The 23,953-nt window shown below is 37.8% G+C and overlaps 1 protein-coding gene across 1 annotated transcript in view; it reads left to right on the top strand.

The window, feature by feature from the left end:
- Positions 1 to 12,751: 12,751 nt before the first annotated feature.
- The window catches only part of acvr2ba (activin A receptor type 2Ba), a 53,231-nt gene continuing 42,029 nt past the window's right edge, over positions 12,752 to 23,953 (top strand). Inside the window, exon 1 of the mRNA XM_061238892.1 lies at positions 12,752 to 12,855. Coding sequence (XP_061094876.1) covers positions 12,804 to 12,855 — 52 coding nt within the window. The 5' untranslated portion in view covers positions 12,752 to 12,803. The remainder of the gene's footprint in view (positions 12,856 to 23,953) is intronic.

Genomic DNA, 23,953 nt, shown 5'->3' with positions numbered 1-23,953 from the left:
TACTCGCATGTTTAGCTTGTTCATTAATTAGCCGGGGGGATTTCTTACTTGCAGTGTAAAATATGAGTGGTTTCTGTAAACTCAGAACTATTGTCGCTTGCTAGCCAGTTCTCCATGATCTTTCATTACTTAGCTTTTCTTTGAAAATACAATATAATTTCAGAGATTTGTGCTATCAAAGTAACAACGCTACTACATTCAGTGTTTTAAGCATTAGATCATTAGATTTTTTAAGCAAGTATTTTTTCAGCCATGATAGATTTCTTGGCCTCAATGTTAGGTATCATAATCCACCATACAGGACACTCATGAAAAGCATCCTATGATGAAGCAGGATGCTGATAGTACAAGAATGCCTGTTGGAAACTAGGAATTTACTCATGGATTCTTTCTTTTTATCATCTCTGTGAATATGACCCAAGTTGAGCCTGTGTAAACACGATAATGGGATGCATGATAGTACTTTACTGTGAATCAATCCTTTTAATTAGTGCTTTAATCTTGTTTTTCACATTTAGTTGGAGAGAGGGTTCAAGAAAACAAGATAATTTTGTTCCCTGCAATACAAATTCTGGCAGATGAGAAGGGTGTGGATGAAAAAACGCAGGACCTGCAGATTTCAGACCCTGTGTTCAATCACACTCACTACAACACTTCTTTTAACACTTTACTTACCCCATTTTATTATGAGACAATACATGAAGCTAATCTTCAGAGTTCCTATTGGCACACTCAGTGAGCACTTTATTAGGTATTTATTAGATGTATTTTTTAGACTTATTAAGTCATCTGCTGCTGTAGCCTATCCACTTAGACGTTTGATGCAATGTGTGGTTATTTGCATAACCATCCCTGACATAATGACCAATAAAAGTTTCAGTCTCATTTAGTCTCCTCCCATAGTTTCATGAGATTTGTATATAGAGATTTGTAGTATTAGCTATGTGGCAATATGATGGTGCAATGGATAATACTGTCACCTCACAATGATGACATTCTAGGTTTGAATCATGACTGGGGCGTCTGCATTTTGCTATTTTTCAGCTCTTAATCTCCCTCCCAAGTTTACCACTCTCCCAGTCTCCCTCCTTCTCCAATACAATTTACTGTGTGGTACATTTTGGGATACAGATGTTATGGCTGACTTGAAATATATGTTATTATAGGCTGGTTATTTGCATAGATATTTGGTGGATGTGTAGTGGATACATCTCATGGAAATTGAACCTACATCCTAAGATTTATATTATATTCTATATATTCTATATATATATTTAAGCCCACTTCCTTAATGATTACAGTGTGTTATACTGGCACCCTTAGACCACATAACTAATTCCAGTTAATAAAGAATATTTTTGTTATATGGCAGAAATGTAAGTCTTTCTAAAAAGATTTTTTATGACAAAAATCTCTTTGATGACAAATAATGCAATCATAACAAAAGAAAAAATTACACAGGCCATGGTTCAATTTCTATTTGATATGGTACAGCGAAGATACATTCTGATAAAATACAAATAAGTGGAAACAGGTTGTTTTGATTTCTGACTTATGACATATACTTGGAGAAGTAGCAGGTTGACCTGCTGAAAAATCCCTGCGTCTAGTGAAATAAGAATAATTTGGATAGATTGATGAATCATGCATGAATCATCTATTACCTACACTATCAGAAATAAAGGTAGGGAAAAGGTAGAAATACTTGTTGCTGGAGCAGTACCCTATATGTATATAAAATTATACCCCTCGCCAGAAATACATAATTCATTTGTAGTATGCTTGGAAAAACAAACTCATGTATAGCCAAAGAAAACATGAGTATACTTTCAGGGTACATTTGATTCTTGAAGTGTACCTCCATTGTCACTTTATTTCTGAGAATATAATGTTCCCTGCAAATATATTTTTTTAGGCTCAGTAATCAGGCTTGATTAAGGATTTCTGAGCAAAGAGCTTCTCAAATAAGTAATCGCTTTACTGTATATAAATCATTAAGTGTCATTACCATTTCAGTTACACATCCTACTTTTTAATATATAGATTGACTATTGAATGTAGGCGGCACGGATGGTGCAGTGGTAGCACTGCCGCCTCACAGCAAGGGGGTCCTGGGTTCGAATCCCCGTCGGCCGGGGCCTCTCTGCGCGGAGTTTGCATGTTCTCCCCGTGTCTGCGTGGGTTTCCTCCGGGTACTCCGGTTTCCTCCCACAGTCCAAAGACATGCATGTTAGACTGATTGGAGAGTCTAAATTGCCCGTGTGTGTGAGTGTGTGTGAGTGTGTGAGTGTGTGAGTGAATAGTGCGTGTGCCCTGCGATGGACTGGCGACCCGTCCAGGGTGTATTCCTGCCTTTCGCCCAATGTATGCTGGGATAGGCTCCAGCCCCCCTGTAACCCTGTTCAGGATAAGTGGGTTCAGATAATGGATGGATGGATGGACTATTGAATGTACAGTAAAATAAGAATGGGTAAGAGACTTTAATAATGTGCATGTCAAAAGACATAATTCATTTGCAGTTAATGAGGAAAATAAATTGGAAATTTAAATAATAAATGGGCAGACATATTTATCTATCCGACTCAGGGCCCTAGTGTTGGCATTTCAGGCTGCTAAGGGGACTGCCCCACCTTACATACAATCCTTGATCACTCCCTACTCCCCAGCTAGACCACTCCGGTCTGCCAGCTCTGGTCGCCTTTTGGTTCCCTCACTACGAGCACCTGGCAGTCGAGCTGCACGTTCACGCCTGTTTTCCGTTCTGGTTCCTCAGTGGTGGAATGACTTGCCTACCACTGTCAGGACAGCAGAATCCCTCCCCCTATTTCGACGCAGACTAAAAACACACCTTTTCAAACTCTACCTTAGTCCTCCCTCCTGATTTCCCCCGCCCCCCTTTCTGATATCCCTATCCCTCTTGTCTAACCCCCCCCAAAAAAAGAATGATGCTTTGACTTGTGGAAGAACCTATGCACTTGTAAGTCGCTTTGGATTTAAAGTGTCTGCCAAATGACTAAAATCCATCCATCCATTATCTTAACCCACTTATCCTGAACAGGGTCACAGGGGGGCTGGAGCCTATCCCAGCATACATTGGGCAAAAGGCAGGAATACACCCTGGACAGGTCACCAGTCCATCGCAGGGCACACGCACCATTCACTCACACACTCATACCTATGGGCAATTTAGACTCTCCAATCAGCCTAACCTGCATGTCTTTGGACTGTGGGAGGAAACCCGAGTACCCGGAGGAAACCCACGCAGACACGGGGGAGAACATGCAAACTCCGCACAGAGAGGCCCCGGCCGATGGGGATTCGAACCCAGGACCTCCTTGCTGTGAGGCAGCAGTGCTACCCACTGCACCATCCGTGCCGCCCAAATGACTAAAATGTAAAATGTAAATATAAAATCTATTGCTTTTACGCAATCAATGCTTCAATCCAAATTCACATTGCCTGGCAGTTCTCAACTCTCCTTGACAATTCTTTGCTTAGCCTTAACATAATAACACCATAGAAGGGACAACCATTTTGAAAATCTATTTGAAACACTGGGCCAACTATTTGATACCTAGTTGGTAACCTACAGCTGCCTGAATCTTCCTATTATCTCTTTATTTAAATGTTTACTCTTGAAATGACAGGGTTTAGTAAGTACAATCCATTTGTCCATCACTTTCTTCATTACAGAACTTAATGCCGTTCTTTTTTGTTGTTGTTGTTGATGGGCAGGTGGTAAAGATGCACTCTAATATAAAGAAAGGCCTGAAGGATCTTTTAGAATGCTCTTACAAGAAAATTGTACTTGTTGTAAAAAGGCATGTCAGAAACTTCTTTAAGTATGCAGTATTGCATGTGAAAAACTGGGACTATCGTTATTCAGTAAAAAAAAAGATCTGGAAAACTATGTGTTGCAAACATCTGAGCAATAGCTTGTTTAGACAGCCACATTTTCAATAAACGGCAATTTAAAACCCATTTGTCTGCCTCACAAACTCACCATTGTCTACATTCTGTCTCTAAGGGCCCTAGTACAATTGCTATTTTAGTCCTTTGCAAACGGATTTTTTTTTTCTCCACATGGTTTGGTCATTTTATGGTTGACAATAAATAATTTATTGGTGTTTTAAACCCAATAGGTGTTGTACTATTTTTAAATAGTTTTGTAACTCACATTACTGTTTATTTTTAAATAGTCTACTTTAGCCATGCACGTTAGCTGTAATTAATAAGTAGTTAAACCAGCAATTTAATTAGAATGTTTTTTTTATCAACACCTGCTTTCTGAACATGCATGGTCTTTTTCAGTGGTCTGCTATGGGTTTAATTTCTGAACTGTTTCTGATTTTATTTTGGTCTTTCTTTAAATCAGAAATGATGATGGAGTTTATTAGGAAGTTCCCAGTATTAATGTGCCTACTGTATAAGAGGATTGCAGACTACTGGGAAATGGTAAATGGTAAATGGTTGGCATTTATATAGTGCCTTTTTATCCAAAGCGCAAAGGATTGCAGAGTGATGTGTTCAAATAATTGAGTAGAGGCATGGTACTATGGTACTGCCCATCGCTGTTAATTCCAGTGGCGTAGCGCAATGGCCAAACATGTTCACTCTGTTGTTTGTGGATATTTAACTTCTGTTTCTTCATGTATTTGAGAATGTGTACAGTGAGACTGTACTAGGTATGCACAACTAAAATGCTTATAAAACGACTTATTATTTATTATTTTTAATTTTTTTATTGCAAATAATATGTGATGTGAAACAAGTGTGTTCACTTCGGCTGAATATGTCATCTTGAGCAAAAGTACTCAAGATGTACTTATACAGAACATGTCCTTGTCTAATATTTACATAATTTTGATTTTGTATCATGGAAATTATTAATTTCAGTTCAATGCTCATCTTTTTGCATCAGAGCTTGATATTAATGATGCATAATTGTGTCTGTTACTTTTGGTCTCTTGTTGGTCTGATTGACCGGGATGGGTCTATTGGCTGTGGAACATCATAAGTGCGGAAATGAAGTGCAATTTAAGTGGATAATATGTATTTTTTATCTCCTACTTAAAAATTATAAGATGCTTTCACTTTTATAAACAGTGCATGTGGATTCCCTAGCGAACTTGCTCATTCAAATCGAAACACAATCGTTGATAGCCTACACAGCAGGTCATTCAACATAATGAGATAACGTTATGGCAACGCCCCCTATAACAAATCCGCACATCCCCTTGAAAAACGCTTTTTCTACTCTCTCAAGTCATGGGCATCAGCTCTAAAACGGGTCCGGAATGAAAGCAGTGGAGCAGGGAATAGTACATCTCTGAAGTTACTGACAGCCTGCTGTAGTTAGCGAGTGGTCAAATAGAAGTTTTGCAATAGTTGCGATTGCTTAAATAAAATACCCATCCGGCAACTTAGCTATCTTTTCTACAGGTTCGTTCTCTCTAGAGATCGATCCATATGTTTCTAATGCATTTTCATTTCGCTGTAGCTCACTCGTCGGTGACATATTCCATAACTACCTGACGTTCAAATTTCACCGCCAAAACATTTCACCTGGCTTCACCACAGGAAGGAAAGTAACATGGCCATTTAGGCTTCATCACTATGCCCTATCACACAAAATAGACAGCAACATACACTGGCAAGTGTGAGCAACCATAAAGCCGATATGTTTGTTGCATTGACTGTTGAGACATAGCCCAGCTACGTGGAACGTATATTGAATTCTTAGTTTCCTCCCGCATCGTTCAGATTTTCTTGTGAAAGTGAATATATTTTACCTTTAATATTTCTGTTTTTTGGGGGGAAATATGCATGGCGGCGAGTTCTTGCCCAGTTTCAATGTAATGCCCAACACTAACATTTTGGGGGACAGATAAGGCTTTCTCAGATATTGGGGGGTACACGCATACACCCATATGTAAATGACGCATACGTTTCTAGCTATCTATCTATTGCTATCTATCTCTCCCACACAGACTCAAACATAATACCCCTTGCTATGTCATCACAACTTCTCCCCTTCATAATATTATGCCCACAGCGTCGCAGGATTTTTTCTCACAGACAAGCACATTACAATTATTTAGTTAACACTTTTTATCCAAAGCAACTTACAGTTGATTAGACTAAGCTGAGGCCAATCCTCTCTGGAGCGATGTGGGTGTTATTGTGGCTTGAACCGCCAACCCTCCAGGTCACCTTAGCCACTAGGCTATAACACAGTATCATCTTGGGGGTCATGGCATGAATAACATTACACAGATTTATCGCAAAATTGGTATATTTCAAAAAGGCTTGTTTGAGTTCTTGTCAATTTTATTCTGCAGCAGTATCTGTCTATTCCAAGATGTGCAACAGATTCACTGTATATGAGGTTATTGATCATATCTTCAATCATGAAAAAGATAGGGAGGAGGAAGAGCACACACACATACACACACACACACACAAGGAGAGAGAGACACATCCTCTTCAATGGTAATGATAGATAATCAAAGATAATCCTGTATCTGGTATTGTGTGGTTATATATTTCTCACAGACCTTTTCCCGATCACTGTGCTATGGCAGGAGACCCGAGATGGGGGTTGATAAGGGAGTTTACCGTTTTATTTTGAGCCTTCAATCAAACCTTATGCAGCCTTTGGCGAAGAGATATTGTTGTCAAATATTTGTTTAAGCCTTCAATTGAGCTTTGAGTATGGATTATTATTCAGACAAATAACAGGACATTTTCACATTACAAATGAATACTCATGGTCTTTACTTTGTTTGGGTAAGGTGGACTTTTTTTCAAACATATATATCTACAGGTCAATTTTGACCAATAACACTACAGATGGTCACTATGGTTAATAATGTGAAGTTATTATATATATATGTACATACACAGGAGTTACCCCTGTGTATGCTGGGTGTTGTTTTTGTTCCAACCACAATTGCCATCAAATACGTTTAACAAGCAGTTAATGTTTCTTAAGTAAGTGCTTGTCACCTTTAGATGGATTATATACCTTGAACCACATTATGCCAGAAATATCTTTGCAATGGCATGAAGAATAAAATTAGCATCATATTAGTTCATATTGTGCTTACTGCACCATCTTGCAAACAATTAAATAAGAAGAGGTAACAAATAAAAAACTGATGCTAACTAATAGGTAATTAATTAGGTAGTTTAATATGTGTAATTGAATTAGTTATTTTTCCCCTTAAATGTATCAACACAATGCAGGTTTGCCTTGTTATAATTTGCTTTGCCTTTGAATTCTTCATTATCTTCCAAATGGTTAGTTTTGGTGGCCACGTGTCAACACCAATTAGGAGCCTACTGATTCACTCCAGTATTTAATTTCATCAGTAATTTACCAATTTCTTTTCAATTGTTCTATAAAATGTATGGATTGATTAGTTCAATAAGCACAATATGAACATGGAAATGTTATTCTTTCTAGTATCCATACCTATTTGACAAACTGTGCTCTAAGAGGATAAGTAATGCCTCTAAATGTGAAAAGCGCCCAATTACTTAAAATTAACAGCTTGTTAAAATTCTTGGATTGCAATTGTGGTGGAAAGTTGGAAAGAAAACCAGAATACACAGGGGTACTCCAGGACTGAGCTTGGGAACCACTGGTATATTGTAAGGTAAATGGTTTGGGAACCAAAGTGATTGTATGGTTAAGAATGGATAATAAATTAGTTACACTATGAGGTAAAAAAAACAAACCAAAAAAACAATATTGGATGATAATCTTCTTTTTTTAGTGTTTTGAGTTAAAACACAAAACAAAAGGTGCGTGCAACTTTCTAACACTTTAAATAGCCTGGCAAACTAGTACAGTCTATGAACAAGTTTTAGTTCTACAAATTATAAGCATAATAAAAAGTAAAACTTCAGGCTTATATCCCGCTAAAATTAAAATATATAAACTATACAAATAACACATGCTCTGTGTCCCTCCTCTCGCAACTCTCCTCTAATTCCAGGTGCTATTTGGATGTATTTTTCTCTGGAAAAAATGAACAGCTTTTCTCATGTACTGTATGCCTCTTGCTGTTCAGTGGTTCAGTACATTTAACAAGAATAAAAAGGGAGTGCATGCTAAAGCAGAACTGTGGAGTCCATCGGCCAGCCCTTGCACCAATTGGACCTCTTTCACCTCTCTAGGTGTGGGAGGACTGATTGCCCCCAGGACATCCAGGTTGCCAATAGCTTCAAATGAAGAGTAGTGGGGCACTCAAAATAGTGGTGTATATAGTATAATATGGTTGCGTGACAAGGAGTTTGGCACAGTGTGTTGTCTTCCTGGTGCCCAGGTAGGAGACCTGCTGGAGCGTGAACAAGCTCCTGGCCAGAGCAAGGGTGGAAGCAGTGTTAATGGATGGTTTCATAATGGTGAGGGAAAGTTTGAGGTTCAGCAGGATAAATCTGAGGAATTAGCAGGAACTATTAGGAGCAGAATATCCACTGTTGTGTTCTTGCAGAGGAAAGATATACGTAGAAGTTCTGGTACAAGTGCAAACAACTGAAACTAAAATTATGCTGTAATTAAATGTAAATGCTGCAAGACTTAATCTGAAAATTCATAAAAGGTATTAACACAATGAATACCTGTGGTTCAATAGGTTCAATTCTATCAGTAGAACCAATGGGCATGAGCAGAAATTCCACCATTCATGCACAAAAAGTAAATTCCACAGAAATATCAGGACAAATTCCTTTACACAGTGAGTTTACACAGTCTGGACCACAAATGGGGCAGCTTGTCAGGTCATGTAATAGAGGCAGTGTCCCTTGGGGTGCACAAGTCCAGGCTTGATGTACTGCTTGATGCTCTCTAGTTTTTAGAATGGTGAGCCCTGACAAGCTGAATACATAATCAGTAAGCACTTTATTACGTATTTATTATACTTTTTTTGGACTTACTGGTCTTCTGCTGCTATAGCCCATCCGCTTCAAAGTTCAAAGTGTATGTTTAGAGATGCTCTTCTGCATACCACTGTTATTATTTGAGTTACTGTCACCTTCCTGTCAGGTTGGCCAGTCTGGCCATTCTCCTCTGGCCTCTCTCATTAACAGGGCTTTTTTTGCCCAGAGAACTGCCACTCACTGGATGTTTTTTGTTTTTCACATCATTCTCTGTAAACTCTAGAGTCAGGTGTGTGTGCAAATCCCAGGATATAAGCAGTTTCTGAGATACTCAAACCACCACCTTAAACCTCCATACTTAAGGCACCAACATTCCATTCCAAAGTCACATTCACATACATCATATTCCCCATTCTAATGGTTGGTTTGAACAACTGAACTTCTTAACAAGTCTGCATGCTTATATGCATTGAGTTACTGCCACATGATGGGATTGGCTGATTCGATATTTGCATTAACAATCAGGTGTACAGGTAAACCCACAAAATATGCACACACGAACACTCAGTGACCGCTTTATTAGGTAGGTACACCAGCTTGTTAATGCAAATATTTAATCAGCTAATCATGTGGAATCAACTAAATGTATCACAGCAACAGCAAGGTTCAGCTGATTTGTAGACCAAATGTCAGAATGGGGAAGAAATGTGATCTACGTGACAACAGTGGTATGCAGAAGAGCCACAACATGTGTCAAACCTCTAAATGGATATTCTACAGCAGCAGAAGACTATTATATAATAAGTCTAAAAAATAAGTCTGATAAATACCTAATAAAGTGCACACTGAGTGTATGTAATTGTAATTGTACTGTATTGCCTAGTCTGACCAATTTCTGCTGTGATATACAGCTGTGTATGGTCATAATTTTGTATAAACAACATGGATTGGATCCAGCGTGTATTATATTAGTGGGCAGGCAAGTGGTAGTGGTTTTATGGGCTGAGGAATGTTTTTTTGCGCACATTAGGCCCCATACAGTGACCAATTGAGCATAATTTGAATTTCGCAGCATACCTAAGCATTATTCCTGACCATATGCGGCCTTTACAGCCTCAGCCTATCCTTGGATGGATACTTCCGGCAAGATGATGCTCCATGTCACATGGCGCACAGTCGCTTCTGGGAACATGACTGGAACTTCAGTTTACTCCGATGGCCTACACAGTCCCCTGATCCCAATCCTGTAGAGCGCCTTTGGGATGACATGGAATGGGATGTTCAAAGCATGAATGTGTGGCCAGAAAATCTACAGGAATTTTGTGATGCAATTGAGTTACCATGGACCAAATATCCTAAAGAATGTTACTAGCACAGCAAGTCTGCCTGTTCTAGAGGCAAAGGAGGGTCCTATCCAGCACTATATGCAGTCCAGAATTATTGGCACCCTTAATAAATATGCCCAAAAACATGGGTTCTTACCTGCATAAAAAGTTCCCCAAAGAAAACTCAGCCAGGTATATGTTTGGGGTCATCGTCCTGCTGGAAAATTCACCTATAACCAAGTCTCCTATAACCAAGACAATCAGGTGTTCTCTCAAGGTTTCCAGCTATTTTGTTGAATTCATTGTGCCATTCATCTTAAATAGTGCCCTTGGACCACTGGCTATAAAACATCTCCAAAACATGACCATGATCATGACCAACCTTCAGATTTGACAGTGGGTATGAGGTACATACTTTGTACATTCCTCTTTGCCATCAAACATGTCGATGGTGTATATCGCCAAAAGTTCCATGTTGGTCTCATCTGACCATACCACTCCCTTCCAGTCATAATTCCAATGACGTTTTACAAATATTGGACACTCGAGTTTGCTTATTGTGTCCTGTAAGGGCTTCAGTCATGCCACCCTTCCAAAGAGTTAGTTGGTATGGAGGTGGTGACACAATATAGTTCCTTTAGACTGAAATTAACTAAATTAAATAACCATTTATTGCTTTTGTTTGATTTTATTTCCAATAATTGTTAGGGGTGCCAATAATTCAAATATTCATTCAGCATTTGTTCTTCATTTTTATCAATAATAATTCTGGAGATGACTGCATGTGTACCTAATAAAGTGGCATAGTTAATAGTATTTTAATAGCATTATATTTCAGTCAACTTAGCCATAACTGATCAAAAGTGAGCACTTTATTAGGTATTTTATTACATTTTTTAGACTCACGCTGCTGTAGCCTATCCACTTAGAGGTTTGACATATGCTGTGTTCAGAGATGCTCTTCTGCATGCCACTGTGCATGGTTATTTGCATTACTGCCACCTTCCTGTCAGCTTCGACCAGTCTGGCCCATCTCCTCTGACCTGTCTCATTAACACATTTCTGCCTGCGGAACTGCTGCTCACTGGATGTTTTTTTTTGTGCCATAAAGAACTGCTGAATCTCTTGACCACATCTGCATGCTTCTATGCATTTAGTTGCTGCCACATGATTGGCTGATTAAATATTTGCATTAGCAAGCTGGTGTACAGGTCTACCCAATAAAGTGATCACTGAGTGCACATCTTGCATTTGACATCATTTGTTTAGTCAAAATAATTGACAGCATCTGAGGGAGACAAATGTATATCAATAGTGAAAAACTAAATAAATATTAAAAGAAAATAGACTGCCAATTTTTATATGTGCCTTTTTATCACAATGGAAGGCTATTCTGATAATATTTTTAGCGTTTAACCCCAATTATGTCAAACATAAAACTTAGTTATTTGTGAACTCACAAATTTGCAGCACTTACAAGAAATGTACAATGTATTATCATTTGTATTAAAAAACTTGAATTGATATATAGCAATTAAAAATTATTGCTGCTTTTGTAAATATTGTATTATTAAGTGGTTGTATTATTAAGAAAGAAATTGCAATATAGCCTATTCCAGATTTTTGTATAGGCATGTATTGAAAATATATTTAGAAAGACTCCACATTCAAATTTATTTACAATGTGCTATTTTTTTCAGTAAGCTATGTGACAGTATGTTGATTTGGCATAGGCTATTAAGACATATCTGTGACCTGTGAGAGATAACGGTATTAAAAGGCAGGATTATACCTAATCCAAAGTTTAAGCTATCTGTACTGATATAGCTATGTTTGATAAGTAGTTAATATCCACGTTCATACACCTGACACATGCATACTCTCCGTATGTTCTTTACATTTCCCCAGTGGATTTACTCTACAACGGAGTTTTCCCAATGATCTCCCATTCCAGTGACGAATTATTAAAACAGCCATAGGGACTTGCTTAACACGTTTTAATTCTTAAGGCGATATATATTTATTTCAAGCATTTCATCGTTTCCTGACAACCTGCCTGGGTATATAGCCACAAGCCCTATACCAACATAACTGCACTCCCCCCTACCCTTGCCTCTTTGATTGCATTCCTCTCTTTGTATTTAAACATCCGGGTTTCCCTACTGGCTGTGCTTACTCTCCTCTCAGAAGCCATTTTGGACTCAGTTCAGTTTCTTGCATGTCAATTTCAGACCACTCTCTGGCCATTCAGTGTTTAAGAGTGAAAAAGGTTAACGGGCACGACGGGCAAGGAGGGAAAAAACGGTCAATGTTGTAGACAATTATTTTTCTTGTACCGATTCAAAATTCTGGAATTGATTCTATCTCAATGGATTTTTCTATATTTTAAAGTTTATTTTTCTACCAGTGCAATTTTTTTTGCATTGGGGGTCTATACACACAAAAGCAACGCAAACTCTCGGTGCGGTGGACATCGGAGGCCGTGGGTCACTTTGGCTCGTTGTGTGGTGTGCCGTTCATCTTCTTAAATGTACGAAAAGGAAAAGCGATTGAAAAGGAGAAAATCTGGTGTTTCTCTGTAATTAAAGGAATATGGTTGCATCCTGGCTGAGTTTTGCACTTCTTTGGGGAACTTTTTATGCAGGTAAGAACCCATGTTTATGAATTTATCATGTGGTTGATTTGTTTCGCAAGATATCAAGGAAATACAAAAAACTCAAAACGGACTTGGAAACTGATTTTATTAAATGCGAGAGACACTTGATTGCAGTCCTAAGTGGCATACATTTCTTTCGGCAATTGCATTTGTAGCTATAGGGTCATTTGATTCGTAACATTTTATTTGTTGTAACCATACATAGTCCAAGTAGTGCTTCTTTACCGTTATGAGTAACATTGTAACGGTTTATTTTTGGTGGCAGTGTATCGGCATTTTATGAGTGTTATTATTACAATGTACTACTGCTGACTAGTAGGCTAGTAGTAGTAGCAGTAATAGTAGCCTAGGATCTAGTAGTAATAATAATAGCCTAATAATAATAAGACGAAGAACAATAATAACTAGTTCATGTAATTGTATTTATCATCACAACATTTTATAGTGTGTAGATAGGATCTGTACTACTAGTATCGTGCTATATGTTCCACATGGGCTGTATAACATAGCTTATAGAACCCGACCACAATTTGATTTATTATTTAATGAAAGATCGTTTCGTTTAATTAAAAATGACTTTGCTTCTGTTAAAGGAGGTAAGGTTCACGTCAGTGTTGAAGGTTGTTATTCAGGCACATTGGGGATAAGTGAGGCTGTGTTTAAAATAAAATATAAGTAAGAAAATACGTTTTATGGTTTTACCAATATCTGTTATTGGAGACAGTAATATAAAACAAAATAATATTGTGGGTAACAAACCTATTTGAATATTTAATTCTTGCATTATTACACACGTTTGGATCGCCACGTGCAGCAGCGCTGTAGCCTACTCCGTAAAGGTTTCATTCCAGCATAATGAAGCATGGTATCAGCTATAGTGATGCCGTTATGATATTATTTCTGTTGATAATAATGGATCAAAGCAGTTCTCTTCTCGCTAAATAATGAGGTATTGATACCACAGAATTTCGTTGTATTTCGTTATTTTTATGCATTTGGATGGGCATATGTAAACATAATTATTTTTACTGGCACTTACGAGTCTGTTTTGTTGGGAAATATGCTAAGTTACAGGAATCAACAAGACCGATTCTTGTATTATTCGTGGTTATTCCACTGCTACATTTGTGCTGAATCATATTTATTTACGCTAAAAATATGTATTTGACTATGCGTCCTGCATGTCTGCTTTGTTGAGCTGTTCCCTTGTTTTGCCCATTTTGGGGGAGGGGTATTTTGGGGACAGAGGGTGAAAAATCGAACCTTTTGTGCTCATTTTCATCGCTTCTAGACAAACGCCGCTCAGTTCATTTTCCATCATATCCAAGTAAAATATAGTGAACGGGCTAAGGTTTAAACTAGATAAAGTGTTCGGAAACCAAACCACACTGTTAGGCTGCAACATTGTGGTATCACAGGCGTCACCATAAGTCTGTCCTTTATTTTATTTTTTCCCAAAGGCGAAAATGCAGTTCTTTGCTGGTTATATTAGGCTATACGAGTTTGTCTGTAAGCATCAACAGAAATACACCTCCCTGCCTGGAGTAGGCTATATGCCCATTCATTTATACTGTAGATGTTTAAAACGATAAAACTGTGAAAATATGATTTGTCTTTGTTTGAGAAATGAATTCATATTCGGAGTTCTTTGAACGTGATGTGAACGATTGGTTGATTTTTTAAAAAGTTTAATTTAAATCAATATCGTTAGCCTACTACATATTGTAAGCTATTATTGTATAATTATGCCTAATAAAGACTAATAATAACAACGTTCTGACTTCGCAAATGACTAACTTTGGCATACTGAAAAAAAACAGAGGTAATATATAAAAAAGAGTATACAGTATACTGAGAGGCACCATTATCATTATCTTGTTGATAATAGATGCACACTTCAAATGTATTTCTGCTTAAAAGGTTATTGCATGCAAAATACAATACATTTGCACGTTCATCAGATGCTAGTGGAATCTGTGCTACTCATAATAGACTGCCATTATTAAAAGCTAACTGACATGCTGAAAACAGTGTTTTGATAACACATTGCACTCTGCTCATGGCAGTCACATGTAAAATGGTAAAATAGTTAAGATAACCATTTGGATTTAATTCCTTAACTAATGTGAACTGGAAGACAATGAAGTGTATGCCATACATTTTTTGTGAGCCAGACTATGTTGCACATAAAACATTTATGTAAAAATGTTTTTTTTATTTTGTCAGAGTGACATGGCTACATATAAGTTACTAGCTGAATTGCAGGCTTCATATTTTGTTGCAGCCTTTAAGTCGGAATGGAAAGGCATGCATTTTCCTGCTGTCAATCAAAACAGATGTGAGCTGGCAATGTCAGTATTGTGGACATTGAATTGAGAACTGTTAAGTGGTTATACATTGTTGTTGAGAAGTCCATAAAATCATTATTCGAACTGCAGAATTTATTGTATCATTTTGTTCTTCCCAGTTTGAATGCATGGGCAGTGAATGGAGGGAGAAGGCTGTAATTCTTAATCCTGATCTTTTCAGAAGCAATGGAAATACATTTCACGAAGGGCCAAAATAGTCATTTCAGAATGGTAATTTATAAATACGTAAATAAATAAATAAGTAAATGAATAAAGAATGAATGATTTTGAGAGCGTACTCTGTTATGGGCCTTTCATTCATGCCTCTCCTTTCGGTTGTCCCTGAATTGCCTATGACTACACGGCAGGGGCTGCAGCTCTGGTTGTTGATCATCGCTGCCTATGAATCCACTTGCTTGCGTAAATGGTAGGGTGTGTTTCTGCAGCTGTTGTCAGTGAGGGAGAGATTGGATTGGACACACTGCTGTAATAGACCTCCACTCATAGGTCATCTGGATCAGGAGCAACAATGAATCTTAACGGTGTGCACAATCTGCTGTTTTTTTCCACATATTGTAAAGTGGGGCTGGAGGCTGTGATTGCTTTGGGCTGATATTGTTACTGGTAAACTGTTAAACTTTACCCCCGAACCTGGAACCAAGAAAGGGCAAAGTGTGTGTAATGTCTATTCTATTAAACATGGAAATGTTTTTCTTTGCATTTTGGTCCTGTGCGTGTGTGCATGTGTGTGCGTCCATGTGTGAGTGAGTGAGTGAGTGAGTGAGTGAGAGAGAGAGAGAGAGAGAGAGAGAGATAGAGAGAGAGAGAGAGAGAGAGAGAGCAAAAGAGAGAGAGAGGAGATGGGGGATGGTTTGCCTTCAGCAAGAGCAGAAATTTAAAAAGACAGTGTACTTTTTCTGATATGTTTAAGGGATAGTCCACGTTCTGTGTATTTTTAATACTATTTCAGTTTTTATGTATGTTTTTGATTGGCACACTCAATTTATGTGAGTGGTGAAGGATAGTTTAGATATTTACAGAGGTTTCTGAAGACCTGGCAGCTTTACAATGGCTGGTATAGGGGCACTTGGGGGCTTTATGGTCTAAAGCAAGAAAATATGCTTCAAGTAACCCCAAAGCAGCTAGCTTCTACATAACAATATTATTCCTCCAGAGTGTGTATGTGTATTATCTAATTAATCTTTAAGCAATTAAATTTAATCTTATTTTTTTGTTGGACCTGGATCCTGTGGTGCATGCAACATGAGACTGCTACACTCAAAGAAAGAAGTACCGACACACAGTCTAAAAAACCTATATTATGTTTATTACTGAGGAATTAATGCAATAAATTGATCTGTTCATGTGCTTATATTTATAGTATGTCCACACACACAAGAACCACAGCACAGCATAAGTTGATCTACGTAAATTCATAGTAAATGTGGTGCATTGTGCTTGAGCAGGATTGATCCAAGAAAAACAATCACATAACAACAAAGCAATAATAATGGCAATGGAATGCAAGTGCCAAAATATTATAGAAGCAGACCGTAGAGAAAAAATGGCTTATTTTGGTGGTGATCTGGGAAGAGTAGATGAACTAGGCCTATTCTTGGTTTACACATGATCCATACTAAATCTTGGTGCTACGGTTACAGTAGTATGTTTTTTTATACAAAGAAAATGTATGCCATGATTTCATGCCACGCATAACTTTACAGGAACACTGTTCAGTATGGTCTGAAGAGAGAGTGCCACTTAACTCTGTGACTCCTGAAGAGCTGTAATCTTACTTAGCATTTTACTTAACAGCTATGATTATTTGCAAAAGATAACAATTTCTGTCTGCAGTAAAGTTTCTACAGTGTTATTTTAATGAGGCAGTCCCCAGTTGGATGTCTTAGGAGAACTGGGACACAAGCATGTGAGGGACACAAGCAATCCTTGAGAGGAATTCAGTAACACTTAGAATCTGGATTTTCTGGTCCCTTTCCCTGGAACCACATAGAATAAAGACAAATATTATTTACAGGAGCGATATGCATAGAGCTGCCACTTTGAGAAAATGTATTTTCAGGCTTGTTTTGAACTAGCCTGCTGAATAATGAAAGCATTATCTTTGCTGAATTGAATTCTATAAAGGCTCTGAAACACTGCGATTGATGCAGCACATGCAGGAGTGAAATTAAGTAAAGTGAATGTAAAGAGTGCTTGCTACATGCTGTGTGCTTCCCACTAACTCAAGTTAAATGAGTAAGCCCCTCTCTGAAACTTTTATTATCATTACTTTAGTAGCTATTGTTAATTGTAGGAATCTTGAAACAGATCTGCCTGTTCTGTATCTGGGAAAGGACAGTTATTTTCCTTGATAATGGACCAAACAGCTGTAATTCCTTCTGCCAATTAAGATGGATTTGAACCAACAATAAAAAGAACAGATAAACAACAGATTTATACAAATATTAACACAATATTAAATATTCACACTTTGTCAAGGCACTGTACATCTCTTATGTAAGATGCATGCAGAAAATAAATGTTTATGAACCACATTTCATACAACTAAATGCTGGAGTTTGCATCTAAACATTGTGTGTCACACTGCAAGGCAGCTTGACACACAGTGCAGGGTTCACATTAGGCACTGGCATGGTTTGGATTTTATTTCAAACTGTGGGGCCTATGCATGCATTTGAACAGTGCCATGACAGGATCAGCCACCCAGCAGCCCCTGGGTTATACATCTTGTCGACTGAAGGATTAAGCCCTGTGCCATGTGGATTGAGTTCCTAAATGAATGAGAGTCTAATACAACTTTCATATTGGTACATTGATGGCATCGGGTTGATAATTAATGTTTAACTAACTGTTCACTGTTCACAGTCCTGTGTCGGGGCATATGGTGTAGAATATGAAATGGAAAGCTTAACAAATGAGGGCCAAAATTGTGATTGTAGAAATGTCTTTGATTTGTAATAAATGTCAACACATCGCAAACACTTTTAATAATATGTTGAGCAGCTGTGAGAATTTAATCAAAATATTTTAAATTAACCCTAATCCGAGATTACAGTTACAAGACATGAAGGTTTAGTCTATGGATTTTCTGAAGAATGGTCTGTAGCCAACACGTGTCTTGGAATCACAGGTTGACTATTAGCATTTAACATTTAGGGCTCAATCTTGTACTCAGGGGAAAAGTGGCCTTAAACACAAGTGTCATTGCTAGTTTCACAGAGACTATCAATGACCATTTTCCCTCCAGCACCTTGACTGTGACTTGATCAACCATGCGCCTATTTTGCCAGGTTGGTCTTTAAATTAGGTATGGTCATGGTAATTATCAGTGTATTGCTATTTTGATGCAGCTGAACGTGTTTGCTTATGACCTACCAAAACCTGGTCTTAAGTTATGTCACAGTTTTGTTGCTAGTTTAACCGCATAATATTTGGCTAATTTTGGGATAATGTATACAGCTACATTGTTGACACCTTTTATCATTGGCACTTTTTTGACAATAGCAAATAAATGTATAATAACTGAATAAATATATCTGTATTAGCTATTATCAGCCTCTGTATGAGGACCTACTTTCCTGTAAACAGGAAGTGATGTGTTTTATGTATTCAGTGCAGCACCAGAGATACCCATAATGCATAACAGTCATTCACATTGAACAAAACATTTGCAAACTGTTGCTTCCATTCATTTCTAGTTTATACAAGCATTACAGCTAATCCTAGCACCTGACATATCGCTAATCAAAGTATTTCTGGCAGCTCTAATATGAAAGAAGGCAGCCTGCTCAAGTTTGGTTTAGAATTGTTTGGTGACGAAAAGTTTGATTACAAATATGCCTGAGCTACTAAAGGAAAGACCGGCCCCCCAGCTGTTTCACAAAGTGGGATTACTGAGTTCTTTGTGAAATACTCCCGAGATCCTTCAACCTTGACTCAGACCACTAAATGAAGTAAACCAAGCAATGATCTAAAGGCAAGTCTGTCATAACAGAACGTGATCTTTGGCAGAACAGAACCAAAATTAAAATTTAGGATGTAGGATATAGCCTACATCCCCCAGGTGACATTGCATGCTTTCCTACTGTCATCAGGATAAAAGATTGACACAGGAAGATTCATCTGACTAGCTGCTTGTTAGCTGACTACCAAACATATGGTGCGGGGCTTTCCATTATGTTTTCCGATCCCAGTGGTCACCATAGGCCATAGATTGTCATCTTGGGAATGCAGGACATAAAAAAATCTTACACTAATTCACTTGCCTTTTGTTCTGAGAAAAATAACTATTTTTGCCATGATATGCCTACTCACAATAAATGTGTTGTTCTGATTTTAGTAAGACACTTGTTACAGAAGTGGGATTGAACAATTAGCGGGATGAAATAAAATACAAACAATGTTTTTGCCATTCTGATCAAAATGATTTTTTGTTACACAGGCTAATTATATTTAAAAAAAACATGTTTAGCAAGCTTGCTTGCGAGAGTGTGTAATTTAGTATTTGACTTTTAATTTAAATTAAATGCGTAATTAAAACACAACTTAATGCTAACAATTGCTGTGTCAATATTATGATCAGTAAACAGCACGAATGTCAGACAATGAAAGAGGACTGGCTCCAAGAAACAGGAGTAATTATTTTGTTGTGGTTCAAGTCTAAGGGATTGCCTGTTGCAATCTTTAAAAAAATGCCTCGAAATATCTGCATTTATTGGACCCCGGTGAATGTTTTTCCTCTTTTTTTCTGTGTAGAAAAGGCTGCTTACTGGTTTCCCTTGATGTTTTCCTATACACTCAGAGCAGTTGATCTCTCGGTTTCTTTCAGGGGAGAGGAGGGGGGACTGCAAGATACACACTCACTGACACAAGTCCCCGGAGGCAGAGACTCACAGAGAAGCAGACTCATGGAGCTTTCGCAATATTACAGTGACTTTTATTTCTTAAAAACTAAGTGAAACTGCAGAGACTGTGTGTTTAGAGCAGGGGTGTCCAATATTATCTGATAAGGGTCAGTGTAGCTGGTTTTTGTTTTAGCTCAGCACTACTACACCGGAGTCAACTTATCAGTGTCTTGTTTGAAGACCCATGTTAGTTAATTAGTTGAATCAGGTGTCCTTGTGCTGGGCAAAAACAAAAACCTGCAGCCACACTGTCGCTTTTCAGATAAGATTAGTTATCCCTGGTTTAGAGCAACATGGCCCAAAACTCGTGTCCTCGAGTAGCCTAGGCATAGGTTACGTTAGGTCTGCTCACGAGAGGGAAATGGAGGAAGCAGGGATGAGAATGCGATCATGTTTATAGGTTGAATGATGTGTTGAACAGTGCTGCTCAGACAGTCAGCTGTTTCTAAATCTGGCGGTGAAATAAAAACCACTGACTCCGTGCACATAATAGTCCAGTTATTGGCATTATTCTGAATACAATAATATTGAGACTACTGAGAAAAGATTTTTCCCGTTTACATGCGTCTGTGCATAGTATGATTAAACGTAATACTGCCAGGTAACGTGGGGTACCTTAAAAAACGTATTGTAAAAAAAAAAAAAAAAAAAAAAAAAAAATTTCTCCATGTATGCAAAAATATTGTCTTTCATCCTTGAGCCCTGCAAACTGCTAGCTAGCATTTTGTCTGTTTGAAAATTATGGTGTTAATGAGACCTGCCTATCATGTTGCACCGGTATCACTTCATATTGCCAAGGAAAATGATAGCCTGTTTGTTTTCTTTTTGTGATGAGGACATTTGCTCGATAGCTACTCACGGCATGTACTGTAGACATTGAAAATAGAGCTGCATTTGCAATTGCGATGGTGATTGAAACACACTTATGCTATTTATAAGAAACAATTATATTATTAATTAGAAACAAAGATTCAAGCTCTCAAATTCAAGCTTGAAAAAATGTGTTTAGAATATATTTTGACAGTCCTAAGACCTGCAGCACTTTGAGAAACACTGCCTGTAAGCAGCACCCTAAGGGCGTTTATGTTGCAAACTGTCGTTAAAACCCTGAATGGGATGGATTATTCCAAATAAGCTGAATACATACCCAAATGTACAGTCATATTCCAATATTATTCTGAATAAGCCAATATTCCAAGTAAGATATGGGTCATCTAAACAGCATTTTATGATTGAATACCCCAATTAAGGCCTTATTCTGAATATGGCATTATTAAGATGTGGCATATGTCAATATTATTCAGGTTATTGGAGCAGTATTTCGGCATGTATACAGCTTATTCGGAATAACCATTCCATGCAGGGTTTTCATGATAGTTTTCAAGACAAACAGTGTTGTTTATGGTCAGCACTGCTATTACTAGGCCATAAGTCCTATAGCTTGTAGGACTGTCAAAATATTCTAAAAACATTTCAATATTGTTTTTTTAAACAATTTTTTATTGAATCGATTTTTTTTTTTAGGTCCAGCATTTTCTAATGAACATAATTAGCCCTATATAAGTGCGAAGTGCGTGTTTCAAGCACCATTACGATCACAAATGCAACTCTTATTTTCTATGCCTACAGTATAGGCATGCCATCGGTAGCTATTGAACAAAACGCCCTGCTCACATCAGAAAAAGAAAACCCTGGCTAAATTTAGCGGCGTGTCGTTTTCCTTGGCAATATGAAATGATGCATATCGGCAGGACGGCTATTTTAACTCTCAATCAGCAAGAATCCTAGCTAGCAGTGGGAGAATTGAAGACACAACATTTTTGGATACAGGGAGAAATTATCCTACTTTTAAAAATTATGGCAAGCTAAATAAAGAGTGTAAGGTACATAACGTTACCTGGTAGTTTTACCTTTAATCATACTATGCACTGCTGCATGTAAACGGGAATATTTAAAGAAGTTTCATTTTTCAGTAGCCATGTAAACAGCTTATTCAGAATATTCTCTTATTGAGAATAATGGCACTAACAGAATATTGTGTGCATGCAAACGTAGTCGTTGTTTGTCTAGGTAATTTCCGCTAGTCACTAGTCTATATCAGTATATCTATTGATAAGGCTTATCACTAGTCTTATAAGTAGTTTTACCCAATATAGATGTAAAAACCCTCAAATTAAAGCTGGGCATCTGCAACTGTTTATTTCAACTGTATGCTGGAGTACAGAACAAAACCAACAGAAAATGTCCAAATACTTAAAGATTTCAAAACCTGCTTTCCCACCTCAGCTCAACTCATCTTCAGAAACATATTTTAGTGGACGTTTTAGGAGAAAAAAGACAAAGTTTATCAATAATAATAAGTCTACCATATTATTATGTTTTTTCAAAAACGAAGAAACCGCAGTCTACATAATCAGCTATCAGTCGTCCCTTGTTCTTGTTAATCCCATTGGCCACATCCAGTGCCGTATATACTGCATTATAACAGACATATTTATTTAGGACAGTTGTCTGAATTAAGGTCCATTTGTTAATTCGACATGGCACACTCGTATGAGCCCTCCTTTTGAAAAAAGTAAGAGAAATGTATGATAAGAATACAAAAATGTTCTTGCATGAGGCCCAATGTCTCCCTCTTCTTCTACTTCTTGTTCCTCTATGTTGTGACTCAGTACTGGTAATTTTTGTAGTACATTACATTACATTATTGGCATTTGGCAGACGCTCTTATCCAGAGCGACGTACAGTTGATGAGACTAAGCAGGAGACAATCCTCCCCTGGAGCAATGCAGGGTTAAGGGCCCAACGCTTGCTCAAGGGCCCAACGGCTGTGGAGATCTTATTGTGGCTACACCGGGATTAGAACCACCGACCTTGCGTGTCCCAGTCGTTTACCTTAACCACTACGCTACAGGCTGCCTTAGTACTCAAGTTCATCATAATAACCACTCCATTCAAGCTAGGTCAGAAGCATAGCAATCAGTTTCTTTAATGAGTAAAAATTGGAGATGAAATAAAAAATAAAAACATTTGTCAAATTGAATAATTTATCTTTCCTTGGCCTTCCACCATTACACTTGGCCATTTTTCCAGATAATATGTTGTAGGTCATCCATTTCTTACAAATTAATACTATCTTCTGTAAACACTCTTCTTCAGTCCAGAGTACTTTAAGGGACTCATTAAAAACTTTTAATAGGTCTGTTATGCATTGGGAGCTGAAGTACTCCTTAATTACTTTGGTTTGTACTTGAGTGTATAGGATCCATTCATTATGCTTGCAGTTGAAAATGTACAATCATATTTATAGTGTGTGCCGCCTAATGTTGTGCCTGCTTGTTGCGTATAATTCAGTTCGTTCATCCACCCTGCTCAGATTGAAAGCAGTGTTACAAAGTATTACTGCATAATGCATGCAAATCAATCCAAGGTCAATACTGCTGATTATTCTCATCTGCTGGACATTGCTTTTGTTGTTGTTGGCTTCCCCCCTGTCTGATCCAGGGCTTTATTCATACAGCTTTCCTTTGGTTGGGTCTTGTTTTCAGATGGAGATGCAACAGATGCCGGTTGATTTTTCTTTTCTTCCCTCTCCAGATGGGAGGCGGTCGGGAGTGTTAAGCTTGATTTTGTGGCCTGTCTAGTGACCTCTTCTGTCTCAAGGCCCAGCTGTCCTATGTCACTGTGCTCTAAAGGGCAAATTAGATTTTTGTGTAACTTGTCCAGATGATGTAAGACATTTGGATTGTTGTAAAGTATTGACCAAACCACAAGCCTGTATTCAGTATATCAAAACTTCCCTTTTAAGATATG

Source organism: Conger conger, chromosome 4 (genome assembly GCF_963514075.1).
Source record: "Conger conger chromosome 4, fConCon1.1, whole genome shotgun sequence".
NCBI classification, from domain to species: Eukaryota; Metazoa; Chordata; class Actinopteri; order Anguilliformes; family Congridae; genus Conger; species Conger conger.
The sequence above is the reverse complement of the archived record's forward strand: the minus strand, read 5'-3'. Positions and strand labels throughout refer to the sequence as shown.